Below are 27,340 nucleotides of genomic sequence, written 5' to 3'. Positions count from 1 at the left end.
TTATGGCTGCAGTTACATCTACAGTCGCCTTTTCCAGCAGATGCAGAAAACATTAGAGTGCAAAGTCATGCCAAACTTTGTCACCAATTAGCTGAGATCATTTAAAAACACTAAAACCTTGCTGCTGTCACTGTCAGCAGGCAGCAGCAGACACTGAGACCTGCCACTGCAGTGATGGTGGTGCCAAAAGATTAGGGAACACAAGAAGTGGTTCCCTGATTTGTGTATACCATAACCTACTCATGAGGAAACTGGACAGATATGGGATCAGAGGGATAGCATACTCATGGATCAGTAACTATCTGGATAATAGATATCAATATGTACAACTAAATGATGAAAGGTCTGACTTACTGAGGGTTACATGTGGGGTTCCACAAGGTTCTGTGCTTGGTCCAAAGTTATTTATTCTGTATATTAATGATATTTGTAATGTGTCCAGGCTGTTGCACTTTGTTTTGTTTGCCGATGACAAAAATTTGCTTTACTCCAGTTCTGACCTGAGACAGCTTCTGGATACAATGGAAAAAGAACTTGAAACTTTGAAACGATGGTATGATATTAATAAACTGTCATTAAATTTAAATAAAACTAAATATATAATATTTGGATATCGTAAAACTCAAAATCAAACACAAATTATGATAGATAACATTGAAATAGAAAGAGTCTGGGAAAATACGTTTTTAGGAGTTATTACAGATCACAAATTAAGCTGGAAACCACATACAAATCATATTAAGAACAAAATATCAAAATCTATTGCAATATTGAACAAAACAAAATACATTCTCAACAGAAATTCATTACATCTGTTGTATCGCTCCTTCATAGAGCCATACATCACTTACTGTGTGGAGGTCTGGGGACACACTTACAAAACTATCACAAACCCAATTTTTATATTACAGAAGAGAGCAATAAGAATAATTAACAAAGCTGATTATCATGAACATACAAACATATTATTCATGAATTCACAGATCCTCAAATTCACTGATTTGGTTGACTTTAAAACTGCACAAATTATGTATAAAGTAAATAACAATCTGCTTCCAGGAAGAATCCAGAGGATGTTTCAGGTCAGAGTGAGCCAATATCAGCTAAGAGGGATTTGCATGTTCCAAAAAGCAAAGGCAAGAATTAATGTAAAGCAAAGATGTATAACAGTAAAAGGTGTAAACTTATGGAATTATTCAGAAATAGAAATGAAATTATGCAATATGCTTAACAGATTTAAAAAGATATTTAAAAATAATATTATTAGTAAATACAAAACAGAATTATGAACACTATTCACATTCACACCATTCACCAAGTGCATTGGGACCTTTTGTGTACACAATACATATTTTGTTTCGTTTCTTTCATTCTTTTTATCTTTTTTCCAAAGGGAGCTGACAAAACCTTATTAATGTAAGAAGGGTAGGCAAAATAAGCTAAGGCCTCAGCCTATACCTTTTTGGTTAGTGCATTTGTAGATATTTATGTTTTGGTTTTCAGTACTGAAAGGAAATTAACTATTGTTTTATTCAATGTATAAATTTTGTGCATGAGTTATTGTTTGTGTACTCAAACTCTACAAGTTGTCAATGACCGAAATAAATTCACTAATTCACTAGAATGCTCCATGAATGAGTCCTAACACCTGGAAATGAGTTAGCATTTTAGCACTCCTGGTTCCCTCATCTCTAAGTCAGTGGATTGAACGGGTTTTTGGTTAGATGCCTGAAACATGGTCTTTGGTTAACATAATCTTAAGAGACTTTTATGTTTTGTTCTACGACATCAAATACATCAGTAAATGAATTGAAGTGAATTCAGAGGCTTTTATGTGTCCTCAAAAAGGCGGTTGCTAACAAGTTGCTAAATGAGACAACAGAACGTCATCACGCTGAACACAGCTTCACAGCCTCATTGTGGTGGCAATGTCAAGTCATGTAACCGTGGTGAAGTTTGTTCAAGGCCTAACATTAGCTATTTACCTCTGGTGATTGAATTTAAGCTTCAAAAATCATAAAAGTGATCATTTGTTAAGATTATCTTGCTGAGAAAAATGTGTAAGTATCATAAATGTCTGCCACAGACATTATTTATTTATTTTCAGCAATGATCCAAAATTCAAAGGAAAAATCCCAGAGGCATGTGGAAAAGGGAGCCAGGGTGACACTAACTTCTGTGTTGGCCTACAGAAAAACGTCATCCCTGGAGCACTCTCCCTAGTCATTAGTTCAAGGTCCAAACAGTTAAATATATATTCAGCGCCATACTTGCGCTTGGCTATGTCATCGAGCTAATTTGCTGTCTGTCTCAAGTAGCTGTCCGTTAGTCACCCACTCTACAGCGGGAAACAGCACTTCAAATACAAGCTCTGTGCCAGAAATTCACTGTACTTAAAAATAAAGTGTGCTTTCACAAACGTTTGTGAGTCACTTGCAGTCCATTCAGAATGGATTCACAACCCACTTCTGAACCACGACCCACCAGTTGGGACCCGCCGCTCTATAAAGTTGGATGGCGTTACAACGGTAGCTGGCTGCAGTGTGCCCGCCCCCTACATGTTAGCAGATGGGACATGAACAAGCTAAAATATTAAAGTTTCAAATGTCATTTTAGGTAGTTCTTCTCACATCAATGTATGCTCAATTCTTTCCTGATAAGTTTTAATCTAATTAGTTATTTGATGGTATAAAAAGGTTGATTGACAGGTTTTTGTGTCAACCTGTGTGTATGGGCGGGAACTAAATTCAGTGGCTCCAATTTCTGATGGCAGCATCTTAGCTTTACAATAGGCATACATTTTCCATTACACAGTCGTTTAATCCATTGTTAATATAAAAATATTGATTATTGCAGCTTTATATTTTTGTATTGACAGGTTAAAAGTATTTGTGACTAATGACCGTAACAATATAAACAGATTGAAATGTCCACAGCAGCATGAAGAGGACTAATGTGAGGTAATGTTAGCTCATGTACGGATCTATCTAATAAGTCAGACAGTGATGGCACTAGCAGCTTTCCGTAAGCTTTCTCTCTGTGTGTTTATTGGCTGTTGGCAGTTGCCCAAAACACCATGCTAAGTGCCACCCTGGCTTGATTCATGCCCCACCTTGGCCACCCCGATCAAATTGCCCTGGACGCGCCACTGCTACCAGCATTGATATCTCGGTGTGGAAAGATGCAAAGTCAAGTGCACATAATAGCCTGTAATATCTTCATCCAGAGCAGAGCTGACACATTACAGCTAACAGCTCCTCACATAAATATGTGGTAACGATGTAGTAGCCATGACACATGCTATATATTGGCTGGATTGCAAAAAAAAAAAAAATTATAATTTGCTGTATTTGCAAGGACATTGTATTCCTCTTTGTGCACAGACACACATTCATTTGCTCATGTATTTTTACATGTATGCATGCAGTTGCAGAGGCTGGCCTGCTTGCCCAGAGGGCTCTGTTTATGTCTCACAGACTGCTAGGCCCCAATGTTGCCATAGAAGCAATGGAGCTACCAGCTGACGACATATTTCTTTCCATTTCAATGATGGCAAACAACCATAATGTTGCGAATTAATAATAAGCTGCCAGTGTTCATGGCAGATACTGAAAATCTGACTAATCATCCATGTAATGTGGAGCAGGGAGCCCTGTTTATCTTCGACAGAGTAACTGCATCATCACCACACGGGCATCCATAGCCTCACATATTTACCTCATCGTAGCGAGGATAATGCCAGTGTAATATAACAACAACTGCATTACCTCATTCCGTTTAAATCGCGATTGTAACACACTGGAATAATGTGCCAAAACACCCTGAGCTGTGTGTGCTAAAATATTACTGACATCATGATAGAAATTGCAACATAGGTGCGGGACACACTGTTAAAATATATTTTAAGTACGTTATCGTGTGTGTGTTATGTGCCATCTCGATGTTTACAGCGTAAATTATAAAACGCCTAATGTATCATGACCCAATTAGAAAGCTAGCCACCTAGCCTAGCATCTCGCCCCGATAAGGATAGTTAAATCGTAGCTACAGAGAGAAGGACTCGCTACGTTGAATCCTGCTTTGGAAAACTTGACAATTCTACGTGTTCTGGTTTACTGGGAAAGTTATATAAGCATTAGACAAATTTTACGACTTGAGTCTGAATAATGACAGCCCGCTTTACAATTCGGCGTATGTTTCATTTGTGAGACGATGCTCATTTGATTTAAAATGCAATATTTTGAGGTGCTTCGTGTGTTATTTCCACTAGCATCTCTCACCAAAACACAACGTGGCGCCTGATGGCGAATGGTGGGGAAAATTGTTTAAGTTGAGATTATATTTGAATGTAATGATATATAGTGAACTATACCTACGCCGAATTTAAGAGTAGCATGTATTTGTTCGGCTTTGCTTTAGTTTTTATTTTTAAATGCACGTTTTGTGTTCATTAATCGCCGATTTCATTTAATTGTCATATTTTTAAAGGTAGTTTGGCTTGACGGGCGAGAGAACGACACTTAGCCAAGTTAGCTCAAAGCTATCTGAGCGATGATGGGTGCGTTAAGGATACACTTCATTTACTTAAAAGGACGACATTACCTTTGGAAACAGGCGAGTAGGGAGAGCGCTCTGGTGAGCTCCTGCTGTCCGGCGGTGAGAGTCTCTGCCTGGGGACCAGCCTGCCGTCCGAGCCGCTTCCACCCGGGTTGGCGGGACTGGAGCAACGGGACGTCGTTGGTCCTGTGTTGCTCCCGGCTACTGTGAAGGAGCAGGAAGCTGAGCGGGTTGGGCTGAGCTGATTTCCACGCAAAAGCTGGTACGGCACCGTGGCGCGGATAGGCTGCAACCGGACCGTGGTGGTGTTGTTGCTACAGGAAGGGCAGGAGGCTGTTGGGGAGCCGCTGTGTTTAACCCGCTGCTGGGATGAGCTGCCTGCTGCTGCTGCTGCTGGTGATGCTGACATGATCTGCCAAGTTCAGCTGATAAAGTTGTTTATGTAACAATGTGAGTGGCAAAAGTACAATGACCTGTTTAACAGCTCACACCCGGACTTCACAGTTTCACAGGACACACCTACACGCTTTCCATTTTCACAACTTTGCAGCTGACAAAGTTTCTCAAGTTAATTCACGACGTCCCAAACAGTCTCCACTTTACATTTCTGCAATGCTGGCGACGAAAACTACAAACTCACAGCTTCCTTTTCCCTCTCTGAGCACAAACAACCCACTGACCCTGAACTAACTGTGCCTAAAAGTTGCCACCACTGGATCACTGTAGTCAATTTAGTCAATGTTGACAATCTCTCGCAACTCCTGACTGCTCTAACACAATTTCCAAGACAGCAGTTGTCAGTTTGCACAACTTCTGACAGCAGAGGTTGGGCCATGGGTGGGACCAAATCACTACGACTACTTTCTGATTGGTGCTGGCTACTTCCTGGATGTGTCAATGGGTTGTTCATTGGGTGTGTGGAGGGTTTAACCAATATAAACGAGTGGTAAGTTAACCCGAGGTGATCTCAGGGTCTGCTATTGGTTGGTGACCACTGCATAAAGGCCATAAAGTGAATTTGTATTATGTGCATACCCTACATGTGCATTTAAACAGGATGTAACATTATAACTTGAGTAAAATTATAACATTCAAATGCAATAAAGTGTATTGAAGTGAGTGACATTTTTCTTATTTTAAAGCAGAGCATTACTAAAACTTTCTATTATCCAGGGGCGTAAATATAGACAGTGCAGGGCCAGGCAGGGTGGTTGCACAGGGGCCCATGAGGTGAGGGGGCCCATCAAGAGAGTGGGCCCTCCTTAAATATATGCAGGGCAGAAAACTGGGCTTGAATCGCCACTTTAGATATATGCCTGTGTTTAAAGGAAAACTCTAATTAAATCATATATAGATAATATTCCCAAGAACCAGATTCAAACTGTGTGTGTTAAATTGACAGTGGTGCATTCAAAGTATGATCCTATAACAGGGGTATTTAATTCAAATGTAAAGAGATTACTAAAATTTTCTCCCAACAAAGGTCGAAACCTCTTAATGTCAAAATTGCGTCCTAAAGCTCAGTGGTTCTCAACCAGGGATCTGTGGACCACAAGGGGTCTTTGAAGGAGCTCCAGGTGGTCCCCAGAAAAAAAATTTTTTACTGTCACCATTCGTAACTCACTATAGAAGTGAGGTGAATGTGAGTAAAAGTCATTAGAGAGACAATTCTGATCATAGATTTCACTTTCCTCTATGGTTCTCTCCTCAACTCTAAAATTCTGGTCTTAGTAATAGTTTAAGGGTCCTGGACACAAAAAGGTTTGAGAAGCATTGCTATAGCCTACCCCATCCAATAAAATCACCAACATACATTTCAATACCATTATAACAATATTTAGTTTTCAAAGTAGAACGCTTTAAAGGTTCAGTATGCAGTTCTGGAGAAAGATCGTTGAGTCTCATCTCCAGGTCGTCAAATAATGACAACCTTGGATAAGTGGTCGACCTGAACCACCAACCCTAAGCGTCAATAATACCTGGGAATGACACTCAACAATCTACCTTTCTCCAGAATTACATACTACAGCTTTAGCATACAGACACATTGAACTTGTAAGGCACTTTTGTGGAAAAATTATAGGTATCCTAACCATAAATAAAAACAGTCCTAGCACAATAAACGTCAGGTTTACATTTAAAGTATAAAAAAACAAGACAGAATCTTCTGAATAAAATAAGTTTTAAAAGTGCCTCTTTTAGAAACAGAGCTTTCTCCTTATTTATCATTATTATTATTACTATTATTTATTTATGTTTTCTTTCTTTCCTAAAGAGAAAAATGGGCCTGTGTTTGTCCTGTGACCGTCAAGGCAGCTAAATACGAGGTCAAGACCAAATCTAACATCAAAAAAATCAAGTCACAAATTAAGGCCAATGTCAAGCCCAAGTCCTAAAACTTGTGTTTCAGTCCTACACAAGTCATTCTGCTTTGAATGCATTTTAAATTTTGTATTTATTACTTTCAAATAAACATTCAAAAAGAAACCCATTCCAGTGTGTCATGGTGTGATATTCCTGCACATTATGCATGTCGCTGATTTTTGTTGACCACAGTCACTGGGCCGTCCTTAAAGGCATCACATTCATGACGAGTCTGAGTCCAAGTCACGTGACTCGCAACCACACCATGGCATATTAACTTGAACACATACAGTACATGCTGGTTACAATAACTGCACCACAAAGTGAATTGGTTAATTAATATCTGTAACTTTATATTTCTTACCACTTTCACAATCTTACTTTATCTATTCAATCCTGAGAGGTAAAAATATGTATATTTTAAATTATAACATATAATAAATCATAATTTAAATGTATTTAATGTGATATATAGTCAATGAAAAAACATTTCCCTCATACACAGACAGTCACAAGTTAGACAATGCTCTTCAAATTTATTTGTAAAGTAAGTTTCTGTCCACAGTTACAACCAACTGAAAACATTTCCAGCACCAGCAGATGCGTACTTTAACTCAGGGCATAAGATTGCTTCAGAGAGAGATTTCAGTGGGAGTTAACAGGTGACTAAATGCGTACTTCTAAAAGACAATTTGAAAGGTATATTGACTGTATATTAAAGGCACATTAGGTTTGAAGAGACCAAATTTGATCATATACAAACAATCAAAAGGTGTTTTCCTGGGTAAAATCCTGACTCCATGCAAATGTATTTCCTTGTCTAAGCAAAAGATCTATGCTCATTTTAAAAGTTCATATTTACAAAATAACTAAAGAAAATCACCCTGGTTATGTAAGCACATCAACTGAGCAAACTTCATGTGATCTGTTGATAATGTAATTCAAACCAGGATGCACACATCGATGTAATCAAGACCTGCAGATGAATAATTGCTCAAGTTAAACCCCCTATATTTTATAGTGTTTACCAGCAATAAACCAGCATTAAATCAAGTACTGTAAAAGATATTCAGATAAAGACGGTGACCAGCAAGAATAAAGGAGGCCGTCAGCATCATGGACAGACAAGGGAAATACTAAAGGAAAAACTTGAATTAAAGAGAGGTGAAACACATCAAATGCAGATGCTTCCGTGCACCAGGGCTCACTGAAATGTTTGGTGAGTTAACGTCCAGTGTGTTGGATTTAGGAGGATACACTGACAAAAAAGAATCTAATGTAATAAGTGTGTTTTCTTTAGAATAAAATCACCTGAAAATAAGAATTGTCGTGTTTTCGTTACCTTAGAATGAGCTGTTTTTATCTACATGGGGAGCAGGTCTTCGCCCACAGAGGAAGCCCATGTCTGTGTTGCACCGCCATGTTTCTACAGAAGCTCAGAACAGACAAACCAAACACTGGCTCAAAGATTAGGGTCAGTCATGATTTAACATCGGTCCCTGTAGTTAGCAGCCCCTCTGCAAGTAGCCAAACAGCATTGAAAAAGCACTGATTTTTAACCTTAAACTGCTTTATTCTGTGTTTTTACCATTTCAGATCACCTGGTCCGTTTGTTTTGACCAGGAAGAGACCTCTGCAGATAATTCGGCTCCCGATGAAAACCTCCTGAACCCCTAGATTCTAAGTTATCAGAGAAATAAGATGAACCCATACTAGCAGGTGCTGAGCTCCTGGTAAAAATCTCCTGAACAATTAACACAGGAGCTTAGCGTTAGCAAACGGGAGAAGTTTCAGCCGGCTGCCATCTGCAGTCTTTACTGCTAGATGCCACTAAATCCTCCACACTGCTTCTTTAAATCACACAGGGTATACTGTCGGGTATTAAAAGCAAGTTGAAGCTGACAAGGAGCCTGGTTTGGTGCAGATGTAGAGCAATACATCACAGTATCATCTGCATAAAACTGAAAGTCTGTGTTGGGAAATTTTAAATTGAAACAGTTAAATTGTGATAAAAAAGGTAACAATCAAAAAATAATAATGCTGTAGTCACTACAAGTGGAGAGTGTATTGCAAGATTGCCTATTTTGGCATAACCATAACCAGGACAGACAAGCAAACAGCAGGAGAACAAAAGTGGATTCCCATATAAGGGGAATGTCCAGTGATAGTTCAAAACGATGTGTCAAAAGTGGTCCATTAAATCAGCTTCAAGTTCAGGACCTGCAAATTGTCTAGTGTCTAAATTTGAGGGCTTTCTGCACCTCTGAGACTGTAACCGGATTAAAACTGAAGGTTGGCTTACTGTCACGTGACCGTCAGAACAAACAGTAAGAGAATTTTCAAGACTAATGTTGAGAGAATCAAACAAGGAACCATTCAAAGTTTAACCCGTCAGTAAAACGCAAAACTTTGAAAGCCTACCAGGAAGGGGAAGCCTTGAGGACTTAAAATGTGATATAACAGAAGAGGAAATGCTGACTTTTATTAATAGTAACTTCACAATAAAAAAAGCACAAAGCAGAAGGAGCTGAACATTGTAAATGAATAAAAGCTTTTCTTTTTAAAGAAGAGACATGACTTTACTGTTTAGCTGATGGATGTACTGCTGTGGAAAGTATCGTATATTATCATGAATTAATCCAAGTATGGAGAAGATGCTGAGATTACCATTGAGGTCAGTAAAGGCTGCTCTATTTGAGAATTACAGTATGTCAGGGCTAAGCACCAACCTCTTTGCAGACTTCTAGCCAAAGCAGATTGTGTATGTACTATATTTGACTTCATTCTGACAAAAATGTGTGCCATGAACACAAGAAAGCAAATACTAATTGAAATGCAAACAGAATAAATAATGCAATAAACTAATGCTGGCCAAAGAATATGCTGGGTCAAAGGGAAGGCCACATACAGGAAGAGAAATTCAATCATGGTGGTGATTTGTAGTCACCAAGAGTCAAAACCTTAATTATGGCAGAAGGTGCTACATCAAATATATAAATCGCATATTAAAGTATTACACAAAAGCTGTAGTTAGTAAAAACTGTCTTACTGTTCATTTTCACATCATCATTCAAACAATCTCTTGCTCTTTGTACACAGATGATTCCCAGACCTGCCATGAATAAGTACTTTCCTCCATCCAATGATTCTGTTGAACACTTGGGTTTAGCTCAATGGGAGGTAGGCTATTTGTTGTCCAAGTTCTAAGCTTTGATAAAAGTTAATGCTTCATCATCGAGGTGTCACATCTTCAACTAACCTGAAGCCTATGCAATAAAATATCAACCTTAACTTAAAGGATAATTCTAATTAAGTACAACCTGGATTTTATTTGGTAGTTTGGCCACCATTCATATCCTTAATAAATAGACTGTACTCTTCAAGTTAACTGCTGAGATCTGGCAAAATGGAGGCCTGACAGGGTAAGACACACAAGCAGTCAGAAGACCTAAAACAGAGACCTGAAAGTGGCTCGTACCTGAGTCTTTAAGACCAAACCCAACTACAGCTGACTGGCACTCCCAATCTGAGACTGGAACTTGACCTGAGCCCTGAAGCTATATTTATGGTTTACATACCCATTCTCATTTCCAGGTCATCCAATACTGATGCTTTGTCATGCCCCTTGGCGTCTCATAGCGACGCACAGGGCGCATCGATGTGACACACAGCTGAAACACATTGTAACGTGTTAAATGTTGTGAAACGGTGGCTGTTAGGTTTAGGCAACAAACCTACTTGGTAAGGTGTACAAAAAAGATTATTATGTTTTGGGTTAAAATACGTTTGTTACATAACGTAAAAGCGTCATGTGAGTGATATCAGTGCGCAACAACCAATGTAAATTACGTAAATGTTATGTTAAAACAACACTGATCTTTGGTTTCTCGTGGGACACAAACAGCTGTCTCCTGGGTGAAAGTCCAGTTTTGTTTGACTGTCTCTGCTTATTTTTTTTTGCTCTTTAAACTACATCAGCGCTCTCAGCACAAAGTATTGTCGCGATTGGCTGACAATGAAGTTAGCTGAAAGCCCGATGCCTTTCATAATGACACCAAAGGGTGCCTTTAGCATCATTACAACACACAAAAGGGCGTGACAAATGGCCGTTGCGAATGGGCATGACAAAAGAGCGTACCAAAGGTGTGTGGCAAAGTGATTTGTGAAGTATTTGACGAACTGGAAATGAGAACGAGTTGGCTTTACCTTCGCTTTGATAATAATTGGCTACAACTGTGTTTTCCGCTATTTCCTCTAGGCATCTACTTGCAACAGATGACCCACACAGACCCAGAAGATTGGCACAGTTGGAGAGAGGAATCTCTAATAAAATATATTTGAAAATAACCAAACATGAACTCAAACCAGTACACAAAAAATTGCCTAAAACCCAATATCTTGGACGGACCTGTCAGGTTCAGTGCTGGTAGCAGAATTCTTGTAATCACATGAACAGATCTGGTTGTAAACAAGGTTACCAGGTTAGCGTTTGGAAGAGAAGACAAAGGTGAAGGGTAACATTATTACCCAAACTTTATAAAACACCACCGTTGTAAACCATCTATGACAGTTCAATGACCAAAGTCTTGGTCTTGGTCATTGTGTGCACAGTTGGCACCAACATTTCAGGCGTGTTCCCTTTTGGCTTTACCCTTCCGACTTTCTGTACCAATGTTCCCAGATCTCAGCAAATTTCTTGATCATAACTGTAAGAAACCCAAGCAGTAATAAACCTTAATTACCCTGTCCACAGTCCGTCAACATCACAACAGCAGTGATAACACACTGTACTTCACTGTATCTGCAATGTGCCTAAAGACAAGACAATCACGATGTCTTAACCAAGAAAACCAGGCTCATATCCATCATGAAAGTTAACAGCAGGTGCGCTAACCGTGTTCATGTTGAGAGTACCACAAGAAACAAGTAAACCACAAGTCCATTCAGTTCCTATAAAGCTGTAAAGTTAGAACTTTTCAGTCATCAGTTGTACAGCCAGCAATATTCTCATGCTTCCTTGTGTCCTTTCCAATGTTTGTCATTTCATTTCAATGCTTCTACATTAAAAATGGATTAGGAGTTAGTAACAGAAGTTTTAATCCGCAGTTCTACAGCTTATTTTATGTTCAATGCAATTGTGTCAGCTACTTGTTCATTATGCTACTACGCTGTAGCGCTGGAGCCTCTCACATGACCAACAATCAGCCAAGTTCCCCACAGAGTGGACTAATATCAAAATTGTAACAGACTAGGCATTATGGAGCACAGAGTTCTCTAAAGTGAAGTCATACTGAAAATTAGCTAGGTTATAGTTTATGTCCCGGGACAACAGCACGTCAGGAATCAGAGGGAGCCCCGTCTGCATGGCCAGGACGTGGGGAGCCAAAGTGAAGGGGACGTCCCCGAGCAGATCTGGGAGAGTTGAAGCAGCTTCCACTGATGAGGTCCCTGAGCAGGTCCCTGCTGTTGGCGCTGCTGTGGGGAAAGCTACAGGGTACTTTATGTCAGTGGGAGGGGCTGGAGCCTTACAGGAGGGCTGTGAGGAAAAGGAGACACAGAGTTAATGATAGTAGTTTTACATACACATTTACAGTTCTTTTTTTTCTAGCACAAGTGTTGACGTTTTTGTAGCGAACCTAAAGCTTCCTGTCAACAGCTAGATGTTAGCAGTTAACTGCAAGTTAAACTGATCAAGCGACGCTGTGAAACATGAGGAATTATTCTCTGTGAGCGGGACTCGAATAACAGCTCTACAGTTCATATATTAATAACATTTGCAGGTCACACTGCTGCTCCATGGTCACACAATGCAACAAAATGGTCTCAGTCTGAAGCCCTGCACATACAGAAACACACTTTGTGTTCCAACACCCATACTACCAGGCTATATAGTATTCCAGACAAGATTTAGTATGGTCCCAATACATAGTATGTCAAATGCAGTATGCCAGAAATACCAGGATGTTCTATTAAATCTGGTTTTAACCTGTAATATGCAAGCCAGCATGTTTCTCTGGCTATTCAGACCCACAATCCTTGGCGCAGCAGAAGATACGTCACATTGACTGAGGCACAAACAGATGACAGCTTGACAACTGATTGACAGTTGATCGACAGCTCTCAGAAGTCGCAATGATGGATGACAGCGCATTCAAGTGACTGGTGACCAGTCGAATAGTAATAATATAAGTATTAATTGTTTAAATGAATAAACTAATCATAAAGTTACCAACAATTAACGACATAGCAATGGCACAGAAATGCAGATGTAATTTTACTGCCGTGAATATGTTAGAATCTACAATCTATGCAGTTATAATTTAAAAGTTAAACTACATACATTGCAGAGTAACAACATCAGTAGTCTCTGAGTTGACCTCCATCTTGGGCAAACTCGACGAACGCTGTTTTGTTTCATCTCCAAGGTAACGGATATATGGGCAAGAGGGTCAAAGTTCAGGGTGTAATGTTATAAGACAGTAGTATGTCCCGATTGTGTGCATACTGCATGGTACTTTTTAAGAGCAGCTGCAGTACCTACTGAAAATATAAAGTTGTAGTAAAAATGATGCAATTCAGAAGGCACCCACACACTTCCCCTGCTCACACTATCACCCAGGAAAGAGTGGTCTGGTGCGGCTGGGGAGTACATGTAACTTGTCATGTTTGTCAGAAGGAGAGAACCAAAACACCAAAGCAAGTCTCATGCTAGTAGCTTAAAATAATGGCGACAATTTATCCCCCATGTTCGCATCATTTTATACACCCCACATGGAACAAGCCATGATACATCGAGTATGACTAATATATCACCCACGCCTATCCTAATATTGTAATATGGCATATTAAGTGTTGTCTTTTCCTGGTTTTGTGTGCATATGTTGTTCTTAAGCTTCAGTTAAGAGCTTTTAGAAGTTAGCGTCAATGTACATATGGATATTTTTAACCTGTTTTGCAAGATAATAACCCCCCACTGTTAGTTACTGCCATAGCTCCATGTTGGGAACACTGCTTTTCATGTGTCTATGTTTGAGTTTGTGTTTTGACCACGTAGGCTTTGAAGGGAGGTTATAATGCTGCTGCATCTCAGTGCTTCCTGTTGCACCATGTGATTAAAACTGGAGGGATGAGCCACTCGCTAACTGTGTGACATGTGGTCTCTCCAGGATGCCATATGGACCAAATGTGTGCACACACACAGAGACAGAGACACACACACACACACACACACACACACACACACACACCACTGTGCCCAAAAATGTCCTTAATTAGAAACTGAGCAATTAGCACTGAAGTCTTAAGGCTCATACGTGTATGTAACAATAATCAGGAGGCCAGCGGAGCTCTTTGGAGGCTTCTAACTCTGCTCAGTTTTACAGCCAGCGTGGTGAATGGTCGTGACACATTCTGGCATGCTGGCTCAGCCCGAGCCCCCAGCACCTGTCAACATCACAGCAGTGGAGATTGTTCTATGAACCATGCGGGGCAAGGCCAGCTGGGATGCTACTGGTCTCAGAGCTGAATCACTCAGTGTGTGTACGAAAAAACAAGACTTCCTGGCAGTTTGCTGTGATAAAACAATATGTATTCTTCCTCTTGTTGCTCTGATTATTGAGCTCCACATTGCTGATTACAATGCCACAGGGTAAACTTCATATCACCAACTGAAAACCTCAACACGCTCACCCTTGATGGCTGCACTATGACGTTTGTTGACGGCTGTGTGAGGTTCATGGTCTGTATCTTCCTCCTCTGTTCTTCAACCGTCTCACCTGTACAAGAAACAATGGCAGAGAGAAGTCACTAAAATATGTTTTAAAGGAACAAGATGTCATTGAAACAAATCATCATTAAAACTTCAGCTCAGCTCTTTGGTTATCAAACCTTAATCACGCTAGTTGTTTTTCCTACTGCACTAAAATACATGGATACCAGCTGCTGCTTGCAAAGTGTCAGAATATGTGAAACACTGTGCTAAATTTTGAAAGCAGGCAGACGACAAATAACTTAAAGTGACAAAGTAAAGGGGCTACATGCAAAACACTGCTAAAATCTGAAACGATTACTGATAACTGATAGAAAGGTTCTCAAATATGTAGATTTGCTGCTTTGATTTTGTCACCTCGTTACTTTCTGACCTTTTATTGACAGAACGATTAATCCTTTGGAAAACAGTTAACAAATTAATCAATATTTGAAAATTTGTAAGTTGCAGCCCTAGTTTGACCCTTCAAAGCTCCCATATATATGGAAATATGGAAGTGACTAGAACTGAAATTCGTCGATTAAACAGAATATTCATTTCAGCTTTTTTAATGTGCAATTTTTGGGTAGAACAACTTTTGGTCTGACAAAATAAGCAATTTGAAGACGTCCCTCTGGCCCTCAGGATATTATGATGAGCATTTCTATTTTTTGATATTTTGTAGACTTTAAAAACTATTTTAACTTTAGTCTTCCTGTATCATGACAGTTAAAGTAACAGTTCATTCCCCAAAATCAAAAATACGTCAGTCCCCTCCTCCATGAGTAGATGCGTGCTTCCCTCTGCAAGGTGATGCCGTTGGTGGGTGTAGTTCGGTAGAAAGAAAATAGTTCCTACATGAAACTGCTTATCACAAGGTGTTTGGATTTTCTCAAGTAACCGGGTCATGATTTCTGGAAAGAGACATTGCTGTGGAGTTTTTCAAATGTATTTTTTGGCACTTTGAGCACCGTATCTCCAACACTCCGCAACTCACACCAAAACAATCTAGATTGATGAATAGCACAAGCAGTGAAGGGTAAAATATGTACTTTTGATTTTGGGGTGAAGTGTCCCTTTAAGTGATTCCCCTAGATTTTTTCCTATGGAAAGGCCTCTGAAAAATACCTAATACTACCATGGTACATCACAGTACATTCAAAGTATTAACATTGGTAATAATTACCCTGGAAATCCAGAGTTCTCGCGAGAGCACAATTTGAATTTGCTCAGCGAGTCACTCTGGCAATCAGTAATGATGCTCATTACCTATGCCCATGAAACTGAGCTGCACCAATCACATCGGTGTATCTGATATAAGCGGCCCAGAGGCGAGCTAAACAGATGACGACAGCGCTGTGACGACGAAGTCCGGAATCAGTCAGTGAACATTGCAAGATGGCTACGGATGAACACCAGTTGTTTGAAACGGCTTTGGCCGCTACATTGAACGAGTTAGACTTGGCTTTTTCTCTAAAAGAGGAACAGAAGATGGCGCTCGAGTCTTTCCTTTGCAAGAAGGACGTTTTTGCTGTTTTGCCGACCGGATACGGCAAGAGTCTAATCTACCAGTTAGCTCCGCTGGTAGCTAAGAGTATACGTCACCCCGTGTATTGTTCTGATTGATCGTAGTGTTATCCAATTGTGTGCAGTGATATTTACAAATGCATGCTTGGTGCCGCCCCTCGAGTTGGGCCATTTGCATTACTCATAGCCAGACCCTAAATCTATCTAGATTTGGGTCTGGATTTCCAGGCTAGGTAATGATAATAATGATCAGAAATTATCCATATATCAATTTTTTTTCAGAAATGGGTGATATTGCCTGCTTTATTTCTGATAAAAGACACTTTGCCGGCCAAACTGTACACTCACAAACCTGCAACACAAGACCATGCCGATTTCTCTGACCTCTCCCTTTAATATACAGTAACCTCTTACCAGCTCTTACAGTCTATACTTGATCTTAAATTTCTAAAGTTCGTAATTCCAGCTTTCTCCTGATAGCAGCAACACTTAAAGACTGATTGACCATGCTAGCAGTGTAGCTATGGAGGTGGCGATGTCAGCTAATCCACCACTTTAGACAAAAGAATATTCGAAAAGATTGCCATGCAAAGGGTCACCAGCATGTCAGCTTCACTTATCAAGTCAAATATCTTCACCTCTACTGAATGGATGTTACAAAAGTGATTCTCAGATGATGTTTCTAATCACTTTTGGTGATTCCCCTAACTGCTGCACCATGAGGTTGACGTCTGGTTCACAGTGAAATGTCTTGCCAGCCATGCAGAGACATTTATGTTCCCGTAAGACAAATTGTTGCAACTACTGAGATGATGTCATAAAATCTTACAAGTAGCTGAACATAATGAACTTCGTGCTTACACCATCCTCATAACAAAACACTGTAATACTGCCGAACACATCTTACAACTCACTCTTCAGATCACAGATACAGTAACCAGCACAATTTAATTCACAAAGACAGCTAAATAAATACAAACAAAAGTTTTCCATCAGTATTTTAGCCCCATAGAGCCACTAGCATGACTGAAACATCACACAAGAAAATAGATTTTGTGCTGATTAATGATGTTTTTCCTTCAGCACACAGCAGGTCAATGAGGGGGATTATTTGTTCTGTACAAGTGGTTTTCTGGTCACATTAATGGATTAAGAAGCATTAGGACTGCTGAGAGTGAGCAAACACTATTTCACTGTATTAAGTATTCTGACGTGAAGTTTATGCTTCCAATTCTGAGCAGTTTTATATTGGCCCTCATTTTGCCTTAATCCTGTGATTACACACCCCTGTGGTTGGCTGCTTAGTGTTCACATTAACACAACATCTCAACTACATCTAAAACATGTCAGCAAAACAAGATACAGATGTGCCAGGACATAGAAATAAATTCAGCTGGACTGTCATTTATTCTTAGTGCTCGTCCCTACCTATTTTAAGGTTATGCTGGGGGCCTGGCAGCAGCCCGCTGTCACTGAGCCAATTAATTAGATCTCCCTCATGAAGTGGCTGAAACAACGTGCGAGTGGAGGCACTGATGGGAGGAGAAAGTGAAAAGGTAATACTGTTATCCTTGTCTTCCTCTCCAGGGCCAAACTGACTTTGTCCGCAGAGTGAAATCATTCACACTGATGTCATTGTGTCTGATCTCAGCACCATGTGTCTCCACGGCAGCTGATGCAGGAGGAGTGCTCTCCTCAGGGATTTAACGATCTCTAAAGCGCTCTATTTGTGTGCATAGATAGATCATATCTTCAATCATCTGATCCACCCTCAGCTTAGGAAAAGTTTCTCACAAGCTGTCTGCCATGTTTACTCTCATTGCTGCCGCAGGTGTTTTTCCCACATGAAAAGAAAACTGTGAGGTTAAAATACTGATGGTGTTTGTTCAGCAGAGAAATACAAATAAATATAGATTGTTGTATGAATAAAAAGGACGACAATTTGTAAATCATTTGTGTAATGTGGATTTTATCTCTTTCAAAATAAACTTGCTCATTATAGTCTTGCATAGCCAGATGTACAGTACAGGCCAAAAGTTTGGACACACCTTCTCATTCAATGCATTTTCTTTATTTTCATGACTATTTACATTGTAGATTCTCACTGAAGGCATCAAAACTATGAATGAACACATGTGGAGTTATGTACTTAACAAAAAAAGGTGAAATAACTGAAAACATGTTTTATATTCTAGTTTTTTCAAAATAGCCACCCTTTGCTCTGATTACTGCTTTGCACACTCTTGGCATTCTCTCCATGAGCTTCAAGAGGTAGTCACCTGAAATGGTTTCCACTTCACAGGTGTGCCTTATCAGGGTTAATTAGTGGAATTTCTTGCTTTATCAATGGGGTTGGGACCATCAGTTGTGTTGTGCAGAAGTCAGGTTAATACACAGCCGACAGCCCTATTGGACAACTGTTAAAATTCATATTATGGCAGGAACCAATCAGCTAACTAAAGAAAAACGAGTGGCCATCATTACTTTAAGAAATGAAGGTCAGTCAGTCCGGAAAATTGCAAAAACTTTAAATGTGTCCCCAAGTGGAGTCGCAAAAACCATCAAGCGCTACAACGAAACTGGCACACATGAGGACCAACCCAGGAAAGGAAGACCAAGAGTCACCTCTGCTTTTGAGGATAAGTTCATCCGAGTCACCAGCCTCAGAAATCGCAAGTTAACAGCAGCTCAGATCAGAGACCAGATGAATGCCACACAGAGTTCTAGCAGCAGACCCATCTCTAGAACAACTGTTAAGAGGAGACTGCGCGAATCAGGCCTTCATGGTCAAAGAGCTGCTAGGAAACCACTGCTAAGGAGAGGCAACAAGCAGAAGAGATTTGTTTGGGCCAAGAAACACAAGGAATGGACATTAGACCAGTGGAAATCTGTGCTTTGGTCTGATGAGTCCGAATTTGAGATCTTTGGTTCCAACCGCCGTGTCTTTGTGAGACGCAGAAAAGGTGAACGGATGGATTCCACATGCCTGGTTCCCACTGTGAAGCATGGAGGAGGAGGTGTGATGGTGTGGGGGTGTTTTGCTGGTGACACTGTTGGGGATTTATTCAAAATTGAAGGCACACTGAACCAGCATGGCTACCACAGCATCCTGCAGCAACATGCCATCCCATCCGGTTTGCGTTTAGTTGGACGATCATTTATTTTTCAACAGGACAATGACCCCAAACACACCTCCAGGCTGTGTAAGGGCTATTTGACCAAGAAGGAGAGTGATGGAGTGCTGCGGCAGATGACCTGGCCTCCACAGTCACCGGACCTGAACCCAATCGAGATGGTTTGGGGTGAGCTGGACCGCAGAGTGAAGGCAAAGGGGCCAACAAGTGCTAAACACCTCTGGGAACTCCTTCAAGACTGTTGGAAAACCATTTCAGGTGACTACCTCTTGAAGCTCATGGAGAGAATGCCAAGAGTGTGCAAAGCAGTAATCAGAGCAAAGGGTGGCTATTTTGAAGAAACTAGAATATAAAACATGTTTTCAGTTATTTCACCTTTTTTTGTTAAGTACATAACTCCACATGTGTTCATTCATAGTTTTGATGCCTTCAGTGAGAATCTACAATGAAAATAGTCATGAAAATACAGAAAACGCATTGAATGAGAAGGTGTGTCCAAACTTTTGGCCTGTACTGTATCTCACTCTGTGCCAGTGCTGGAGGAACATCTACCTGAACCCAACATAATTCCTCACCAAGGGAAAAAAACACTTGGGGTTGTTTGTATTTATTTAAACCAACTGCAGTTGTTTCAGGGAGCATCAAAGGAGAAGTCCGGTATTTTGCACTTTGAGCCCCATTTCTGGGTTGTTTATGATCAAATAGAGTGGTTAAGACCAAAATAGTGACGATTGCTCATTTTCGGAGAATTTGGTTTTCCCCTGCCTGGCTTAACACTGCTGCCTATGGCCATGTGTGAACCTGTCCTAAAACCACTCTGAATGTTCATTTTCAAAGCCATGAAACTCACTGAGTGGTCAGTGGTGTTCGCTGATGTTCTGACATAAAAATCGTAGCAAACTGTGGTTTCCGTGATGATTTATTTGACATTTTGTCTACCCCATTGTTTTTCCATAGAAGCCTCACTGTCCGTTGGTAGTAATCCGCCACCAGAAACAGAAAGGGGGTTGTTTACGACAAGGTTGTAGTCATTGTAGTCTTTTAGCTCAGTGAAAGTGCCGGCTCGACAGTGCTGTGTGTGCTCCCGGAGGAAGAACAAGAACAAACGAAAAGTTTTGTAATAAGTTTAACCGCACAATGGATTACTCGCTTGCAAATAACCTTCGCAGTATGATGCCTTTGAACACAATGCCAACCTTCTTCTTCTCTGTGTCCCATTACATTGCAATGGTTTCCTGCCGGTTGGCGACACCCACATAAAGGCGCATTATCGCCATCAAGTGGGCTGGAGTGTATAGTGCTGCAGGGTCAAACGAACGATCAAGCGCAAGTTTACACATGGGTGTGAGGCAGCTGAAAAAATAGTTCCACAATCCAGATGAATAGCAAAAACACAGATGGAAACCACAGTTTGCTACGATCCTTATGTCAGAACATCAACTGACCACACGTGACCACTCGGTGAGTTTCATGGCTTTGAAAACGAACGTTCAGGGTGGTTTTAGGACAGGTTCACACATGGCCATAGGCAGCAGTGTTAAGCCAGGCAGGGGAAAGCCAAATTTTCCCAAAAGGAGCAATTGTCACTATTTTGGTCTTAGCCACTCTATTTCATCATAAACAACCCAGAAATGGGGCTCAAAGTGCAAAATACAGGATTTCTCCTTTAAGGCCAGGATGCAGTGATGGTGCCATTAGGTGCCAAACATGTCAGGAGCGACCTTGTTTTCGTGGAGAGGTGCCACTGGCATTAAAATGGCTAAATCCCTGTAAAGGAAAATGCCACATAAAACATTAAAAGATGTTTTAGCATGTAGGTTGCGAGCTCAGAAGTGGCTGTTGTTGTTTCGAGTTCCCACAGTCATGGAAAACCTGGTGAAGTCATGGAATTTTACAATCACATCATCCAGGCCTGGAAAAGTTATTAAATTGTGTTGTTTATAATGAAATTGTTACAATAATTCTCCATGGATAAACCTTCCACTAAATATTAGATAACAGCAAATTAACTTTCTGTAGCTGTCGACTAAAGGTAGCTCAGATATGCGTCGATGTGTGACAACATTTAGAATAGCATACGTTTTGTCACTTTCTCCCTCGGTTCGTCTCTCTCTTCCGTATGCCAGCTAGCTGAAGTTATGTTTGAATAGAGTTTGAATCTGACATGTCTGAAAAGTGCGGGGAAGTGGGGCAAGAAAAAAAATCTTTATTATGGGTCCTTGAAAAGTCATGGAACAGTTTGGCAGCTCTACATCTGTTCATACTGCCCTTTAAGAGATCCTTAGTCACCACTCTGTGCAAAAAAATACATATAGAGCTATTATTACCAGAGGCAAAATAAACATGACTAAATAAAACTTAACATTTATGGACAAATGCACACTACAACACTTTAAAATCTCCTCAAGCTCCAGTGAAACCTCAGGTGACCCTAGTCGATCGAGCTGTATTTGGGATGCCGTATCACTGTTGCCTTGCCTGAGTTAATATTTCACCGGCATGTTGCTAATTTTAAGGCCATCCTTGATAAGAGGATATGACTAAACAGTAAACAGAGAGTGAGCTCAGTTGGTTGCATCAATCTGAAAACGAAAGTCTGGCTCTGACACTTATTCTCTTCTGCCAAAAATAACATGCAGCTCCTGACCATCTGTGTCAGCTCCACCAGCTCCTCCAATTAAAGCTACGATGAGGATAAACGGCAAATAAAAATAATGCACTTCTCTAGGAAACGGAGTAAGATAAAGTTTTATTTAGGATGAACCTTGATCCGTGTGGATTGCTGTGGTTTTAGGTTAAAACAGATGGCTTGGAAATACTAAAATGGGAGTATGTACAATGAGTTGAAACTAAAGCAATGTCAAATAACAGGAACTACTAACCAAATATTAAAATAATAATCATTTTGTACACATTTGTTTCATTGTTACACTGCCAATGTATCTGCCAATAAAACTTATTTCCAGGGGTTGCAGTGTTGCAGATTTAGGCATGACATCAATAAGCAAAGAAAAAAGGACAAATGAATCTTGACAACTGAACCTCATCCTCTCCTTAACTGGATGAAGTTTGCAAAGTCATTGCAGAGATAGCTCAGATTTCCTTATGTGATCTAATTATGCAATTTCAGTCATGTGATGACAGATGGCTGTACATAGGGTCATCTCGAGATCTCTGTACCTTAATGATATGAACCATGAGACGCAAGTAAGAGGAGCTTGAGTTGTTTTTTTTGTTGGTCAAACTACTGTTTCCCACATCAAGAAAAAACTCTGTTCCAGAAAATGTTTTTATGTGTGTTAAAGTCACAGTAAGGCAATTGTTCGATGTGTGATATATTTAAGATTTTGTCACACGGGAAAGCATGATCATGAGACAAGGAGCAAAAAAGTGAACCACCACAAACTTCCTGCCATAATACTTCCTTTTGTATCGCTCCCTTCACAGGCACAACCCATCTGTAGCCCTCAACGTCTCAATCAACTCCATTTGATTTCCATTTGTTCATATTTATGAAGCACTTCATCACCTGTAATATTCTGACTCTCATCAACTGAAAACCAGCTAGCACCCAGCTGTATTCACATTTACAGTTTCTGGGTTAAAACTTAAACTTTACTAGAAGGCTCATTTATAATTAACCAAACTATTCACTGGTTTTGCATCATTAATGATCTTTGAAGTGACTCTGCCATGTGGCTGACCAGCTCCCCACACACTGCATGATATATGAGGAACATGAGGAGGATTACACCAACCTCCATTCAAATTACATCACTTTACCAACGCCTTACTTAGAGGCAATCATCATACCACTACTTGTGTATACAATCACACACACATAACTGGTATTTGGTGCTTTAAATGTATGGAAAATTAAAGACACATATATGGTGTGCCAGTTTCATATAAGACTGTGTTTCTCACCAATGATGACAAAGCCTCCATCTATTTCTTTGTCGGATGTTGACTTCTTTGAGTCCTTACGGAGTCCAAGGAAACTGAACATGATTATGCTTCTGTCAACAGAGGAAACGAAAGTTAAGACACAAGTGTCATGGCGATATGTGAGCTGGCAGCATCTGTTTGATCAAGTTGAGTTGGCATTTCAGTTATGGAGACATTAGTTACGCTCAGAGCTAACCGTCTGGAGACAAATGCTTCAGCACTAACGTTACATGTAGGATGCATAAGAGTAACGGAAAGAGAAAGCTTCATCTGAATAGTTGAACATATGTTTGCAACTCAAGAAACCGCACAGTGTTACATATTCAGTTTTAACTAAATCAACGTAGGTAGCTGCTGCCATCCACTAAATTCGCTGTATAACGTTATTCCTAACTGTTGAGTTCTAGAAAGTGATAATAAATGTCTTACTGTAGTTGTGCCTTGTCACGAGGTTTCAAATACGGTCATAAATCAGTTCATAGTTCCAGTTACTTTGTTTCCTTTCGGTTAATGTCAGATAGCGCGGTCCCGCTAACTGTTAGCTTAGCTTAGCTATCGTAAACCACAGGATATAAGCCGATTAATGTTCCGTCCGTATCTTATCCGTGCGAGAGGTGCAATATCATCCGTGTTGTTGATTGTTGTGTTATGGACGCTGACGTCACCGGCCGCAATACCGTCCGTGTCCGTGTTTGTTCGTGTAGAAACTGTAAAAGCCACATACAAAGTGTTGCTCGCAGCAACATGTAGCGGAACTATCCATGGGTGTTTCCGGGGAATGGTTTGTTAGAGTACACCGGATGTGTCAGGAAAAAAACGTTGGAGGCGTTCGATTTTAAGCCCCGCGTTTACCGCTATTATAACCGCCGGGTTTTTTCAGTGTAAATGTACATAGCCGCCCGCGTGGGGTTGCATGTGATACAAAAATATTGTGCTAAACATTTCCCGCGCGATATTGCTTTGTCCAGAGTTTAGTATCGCCATAACAGCTAAAAGTGTAAGATGGCAGGCATACTGGACGTCCCGAAACCAAGAATAACCTGCGCTTTGCTGTCGCAGTACATCAACAGACCGGTCTGCTTCGTCGGGCGGGTTGAAAAGGTCAGTAGTGTTTCAGCTAGCTTGGGTGAAAATGTTGTTGTAGTTGTTTCAAAAGTGGGTAACTTGTTATGGCTAAACGTCACTAACATGGAGTGCCTCTTCGCCAGGTTCACCCGACAGGAAGAACGTTCACAGTCGCGGATGGAGAAGGACAGATTGCAACAGTTGAACTTAATGACCCTGTGAGTAACGTGACACCTAAACCTTGTTTTCCAGTTAGCCTACATGTTAAACCACGTTCTATAGAAACATTAGAATATATATTATAATTGCAGACAAGCCTGAAACAGTTACTGCTGTTTAAGCTAGTGCTAAGATAGTGGTAACTATTCAAACTAGACAGTCTCAGGTATCTATTGGTACCAACCATGTCATGCTAGCTTATCCAGAAGAGAGTTAAGTAATACTCCAAAGTTAAGCTAAATTTTGACGAGAGGAAAAGTGTCATGGCCATTTACAAAGGGGTCCTTTGAACTCTCATCTTAATATATCTGAATTAAATTGGATCTGAAGGTACCCACAAGTCTCCGCTTAACTTGAAATGTTCTCTTCCTTACAGTCAATGTAAAGCCATACACCGATCAGCCAAAGAATTAACAGGTGAAGTGAATAACTTTGATCAAGTCATAACAATGCAGTGTTCTTCTGGGAAAACTTGGGTGGATGCCACTTGACAGGTACCACGCACCCAAACATGGTTGCAGACCAAACACCCCCAACAACAGCAGTACCCCCTAGTGCCAGCGACCCCCTTAGGACAGTGCACCATGCTACACTGCACAAATGGAATGGAGTGGCCCTTTGTGACAAAGAGCTCAAGGTGTCAAACTGGCCTCCAAATTCCCCAGATCCCAATCTGATCGAGCATCTGTGGGACTTGCTGGTACCCCACCTCCCAACCCACAAGACTCAAAGGATCTGTTGCCAACACCCTGGTGCTGAATACCTCAGGACACCCCTCGAGAGGTCCTGTGTCTGTGCCTCAACAGGTCAGAGCCAAGTAGGGCTCCTGACCTGTAGAGGCATAGACACAGGACCTCTGGGGTAACGCCAGGTCCACGGATGCTCGATCAGATTGGTTTCTGGGGACTTTGGAGGGAAGGTTGAGGTTATTCACTTCACCTGTCAGTGGTTTTAATGTTTTGGCTGATCGGTGTAGATGTGTGCATTAGAACAATATGTAAACCTGCTAAACATCGAGCTGACAACTAATTTAGGTGAACTTGGGACATGTAGTACAACAATGAATATCCTGTCTGCACCCATGAGTTTGTTGCCCAGTGGAGTAGGCCTGAATTAGGTTACAAGATAATGATATTAAATCCAGTTGTATTTTTCCTCTAGCTTGAAGAAGAGCTGAGTGGTGTTGTGGAGGTGATTGGTATGGTGTCCAACAAAGGAGCAATAATGGCCACCACATACAACATGCTGCGCGAGGACAGGGGCATTCCCTTTGGTAGGTCCTCTTTAGTATTAGTTACTTGTAATACATGAATACAGCAGCATTAATCTGTGGTGATTTACATTGCTGTATGTTCTGTGCATTCATCCCACAGATTTAGAGCTGTATACTGAAGCCCTGAAAGTCATCCATGATTTCCCCCAGCACTACCCCTTTGAAGTGGCAGCAAGTGGATGAGGCTCACATGTGAAGTCACTTAAGATTGTCTTAAAGTTCAGTGTTGGTTTGTTTCATGTGCCCAGTTTGTGTTGTCAGTAAAACAGAGTTGTACAAAAGAAATTCTTTAATACCAAGTATGTTCTGTCGGTCAAATTAAAATCTGTAAATCTCAAATCAAGTGGGAAGTTTGCCTTTTTTCCTTTTAACCAGAACAGCTTTTCCAATTGAGATCAGCTCATAATGGACAAAAAAAAATAAAATTAACATGAAATTATTTGTCACTGGTTCATCCATCCATCCATTCTTTGCTTCATGTCCAGGTCTAGGACAAATTAATTCATTATATCATCAGGATATGCTGCTGAGAAGAACCTAAAGTGATCTTAAAAAACAAATCTTACATTTTGTTCTTGATAATTGTCCTTATTGGTTTTCTATCACACTTTCATACTTTAAAAAAATATGACTGTTTAAAGACTGACTGATGTCTTTTTGCAGCAGAGTTAGTGCTGCCCACTTCATTCTCAAGCTGCATGAGCAGTTACGGGAAATACAGTCTGACTGCAATCATGACCCAACTGCATAAACCATAATGGGCAGCAGGGGGCAGTATAACCAGAGAAGCCATCCCTGAGCCCAACACCCTGCAGAGAGGGGGAGAAAAATGTACTTACACATTTGTTCCGATGAACTGAACCCAGGCTGAGTTTTCCATATTGCCTGGTTCCCACCCTAATGAGGCAAAACATTGTCACAGCAGTGTCAAATATAAAAACTAAACAAATCATAAGCATCAGTTCTTCTGGTCATGACAGCTGTTGTCACTTGGAAGGGTTAATCACTAAGTTTTCTTTCTCTCTATGTTTGCAAGTTAAAAAATGAACTTATGAACAGAAGTTTGAGCTTGAGCATTAGTTTATTTTCATTTTGATAAAATTCAAAATTTGTATGAAATTATTCCCCACTTATTGATGCATAACATGGCTAAAAATGGACCAGAGTATAACGTACATCGTGTCCTTAAAGATGTATTTAAATAGTCATGTTAGGGTGAATTGACTTTCTGACTTTTAAAGCAAAAAATAAATAAATAAAATTACCTATTTACCGCTTAAAAAATAATTTAATAATACATTTTCCTTTTCCAAATAGTCTTATTTTTTTCTGAAAGCTAACTTAAACAACATAAAACCAACTAAATAATGTTTAATATTTGGAATCTTAATATTTCCTTATTGGTGGATCAGTTTTAAAAAATTCTGTCAAATGAAGGTAGTCTTTTAAAATAAAAGGACGACCAGCATAGTTTTGAGGAGCAAAAACAACAACATGATCTAAATG

The 27,340-nt window shown here is 40.3% G+C and overlaps 3 protein-coding genes across 7 annotated transcripts in view; 1 reads left to right on the top strand and 2 right to left on the bottom strand.

Moving 5' to 3' along the window:
- Nucleotides 1-5,363, bottom strand: part of glcci1a (glucocorticoid induced 1a) — a 30,687-nt gene extending 25,324 nt beyond the window's left edge. For 2 of the 4 annotated variants that reach the window (XM_033636918.2, XM_033636922.2), the window contains exon 1: nucleotides 4,603-5,362. In XM_033636918.2, the coding sequence (XP_033492809.2) occupies nucleotides 4,603-4,966 (364 nt within the window). In that variant the 5' untranslated portion in view covers nucleotides 4,967-5,362. Of the gene's footprint in view, nucleotides 1-4,602 lie in introns of all 4 variants that reach the window. The other 2 variants (XM_033636920.2, XM_033636919.2) reach the window with 2 other exon arrangements.
- A 2,074-nt stretch (nucleotides 5,364-7,437) lies between these two features.
- Nucleotides 7,438-24,003, bottom strand: umad1 (UBAP1-MVB12-associated (UMA) domain containing 1). Of its 2 annotated transcripts, none has more exons than XM_033637262.2 (4): nucleotides 23,707-24,003; nucleotides 23,257-23,345; nucleotides 14,611-14,696; nucleotides 7,438-12,457 (listed from the first exon to the last, which is right to left on the bottom strand). In XM_033637262.2, exons 2-4 carry the CDS (start codon nucleotides 23,336-23,338, stop codon nucleotides 12,170-12,172), a joined length of 456 nt encoding a protein of 151 aa, XP_033493153.1. In that variant the 5' UTR covers nucleotides 23,339-23,345; nucleotides 23,707-24,003; the 3' UTR covers nucleotides 7,438-12,169. The 2 variants fall into 2 exon arrangements, with proteins under 2 accessions (XP_033493153.1, XP_033493152.1); XM_033637261.2 differs by having other exon boundaries at nucleotides 23,257-23,348; nucleotides 23,707-24,000.
- Nucleotides 24,004-24,218: 215 nt separating this feature from the next.
- On the top strand, nucleotides 24,219-26,173 carry rpa3 (replication protein A3). Its single transcript, XM_033637263.2, has 4 exons — nucleotides 24,219-24,378; nucleotides 24,486-24,560; nucleotides 25,723-25,834; nucleotides 25,935-26,173. The coding sequence occupies exons 1-4, from the start codon at nucleotides 24,280-24,282 to the stop codon at nucleotides 26,015-26,017; spliced, it is 369 nt and encodes a 122-aa protein (XP_033493154.1). The 5' UTR covers nucleotides 24,219-24,279; the 3' UTR covers nucleotides 26,018-26,173.
- Nucleotides 26,174-27,340: the final 1,167 nt, after the last annotated feature.

The sequence above is a fragment of the Epinephelus lanceolatus genome, chromosome 16 (genome assembly GCF_041903045.1).
Source record: "Epinephelus lanceolatus isolate andai-2023 chromosome 16, ASM4190304v1, whole genome shotgun sequence".
In the NCBI taxonomy this organism is placed as follows: domain Eukaryota; kingdom Metazoa; phylum Chordata; class Actinopteri; order Perciformes; family Serranidae; genus Epinephelus; species Epinephelus lanceolatus.
This window is presented reverse-complemented; position numbering and strand designations above follow the sequence as displayed.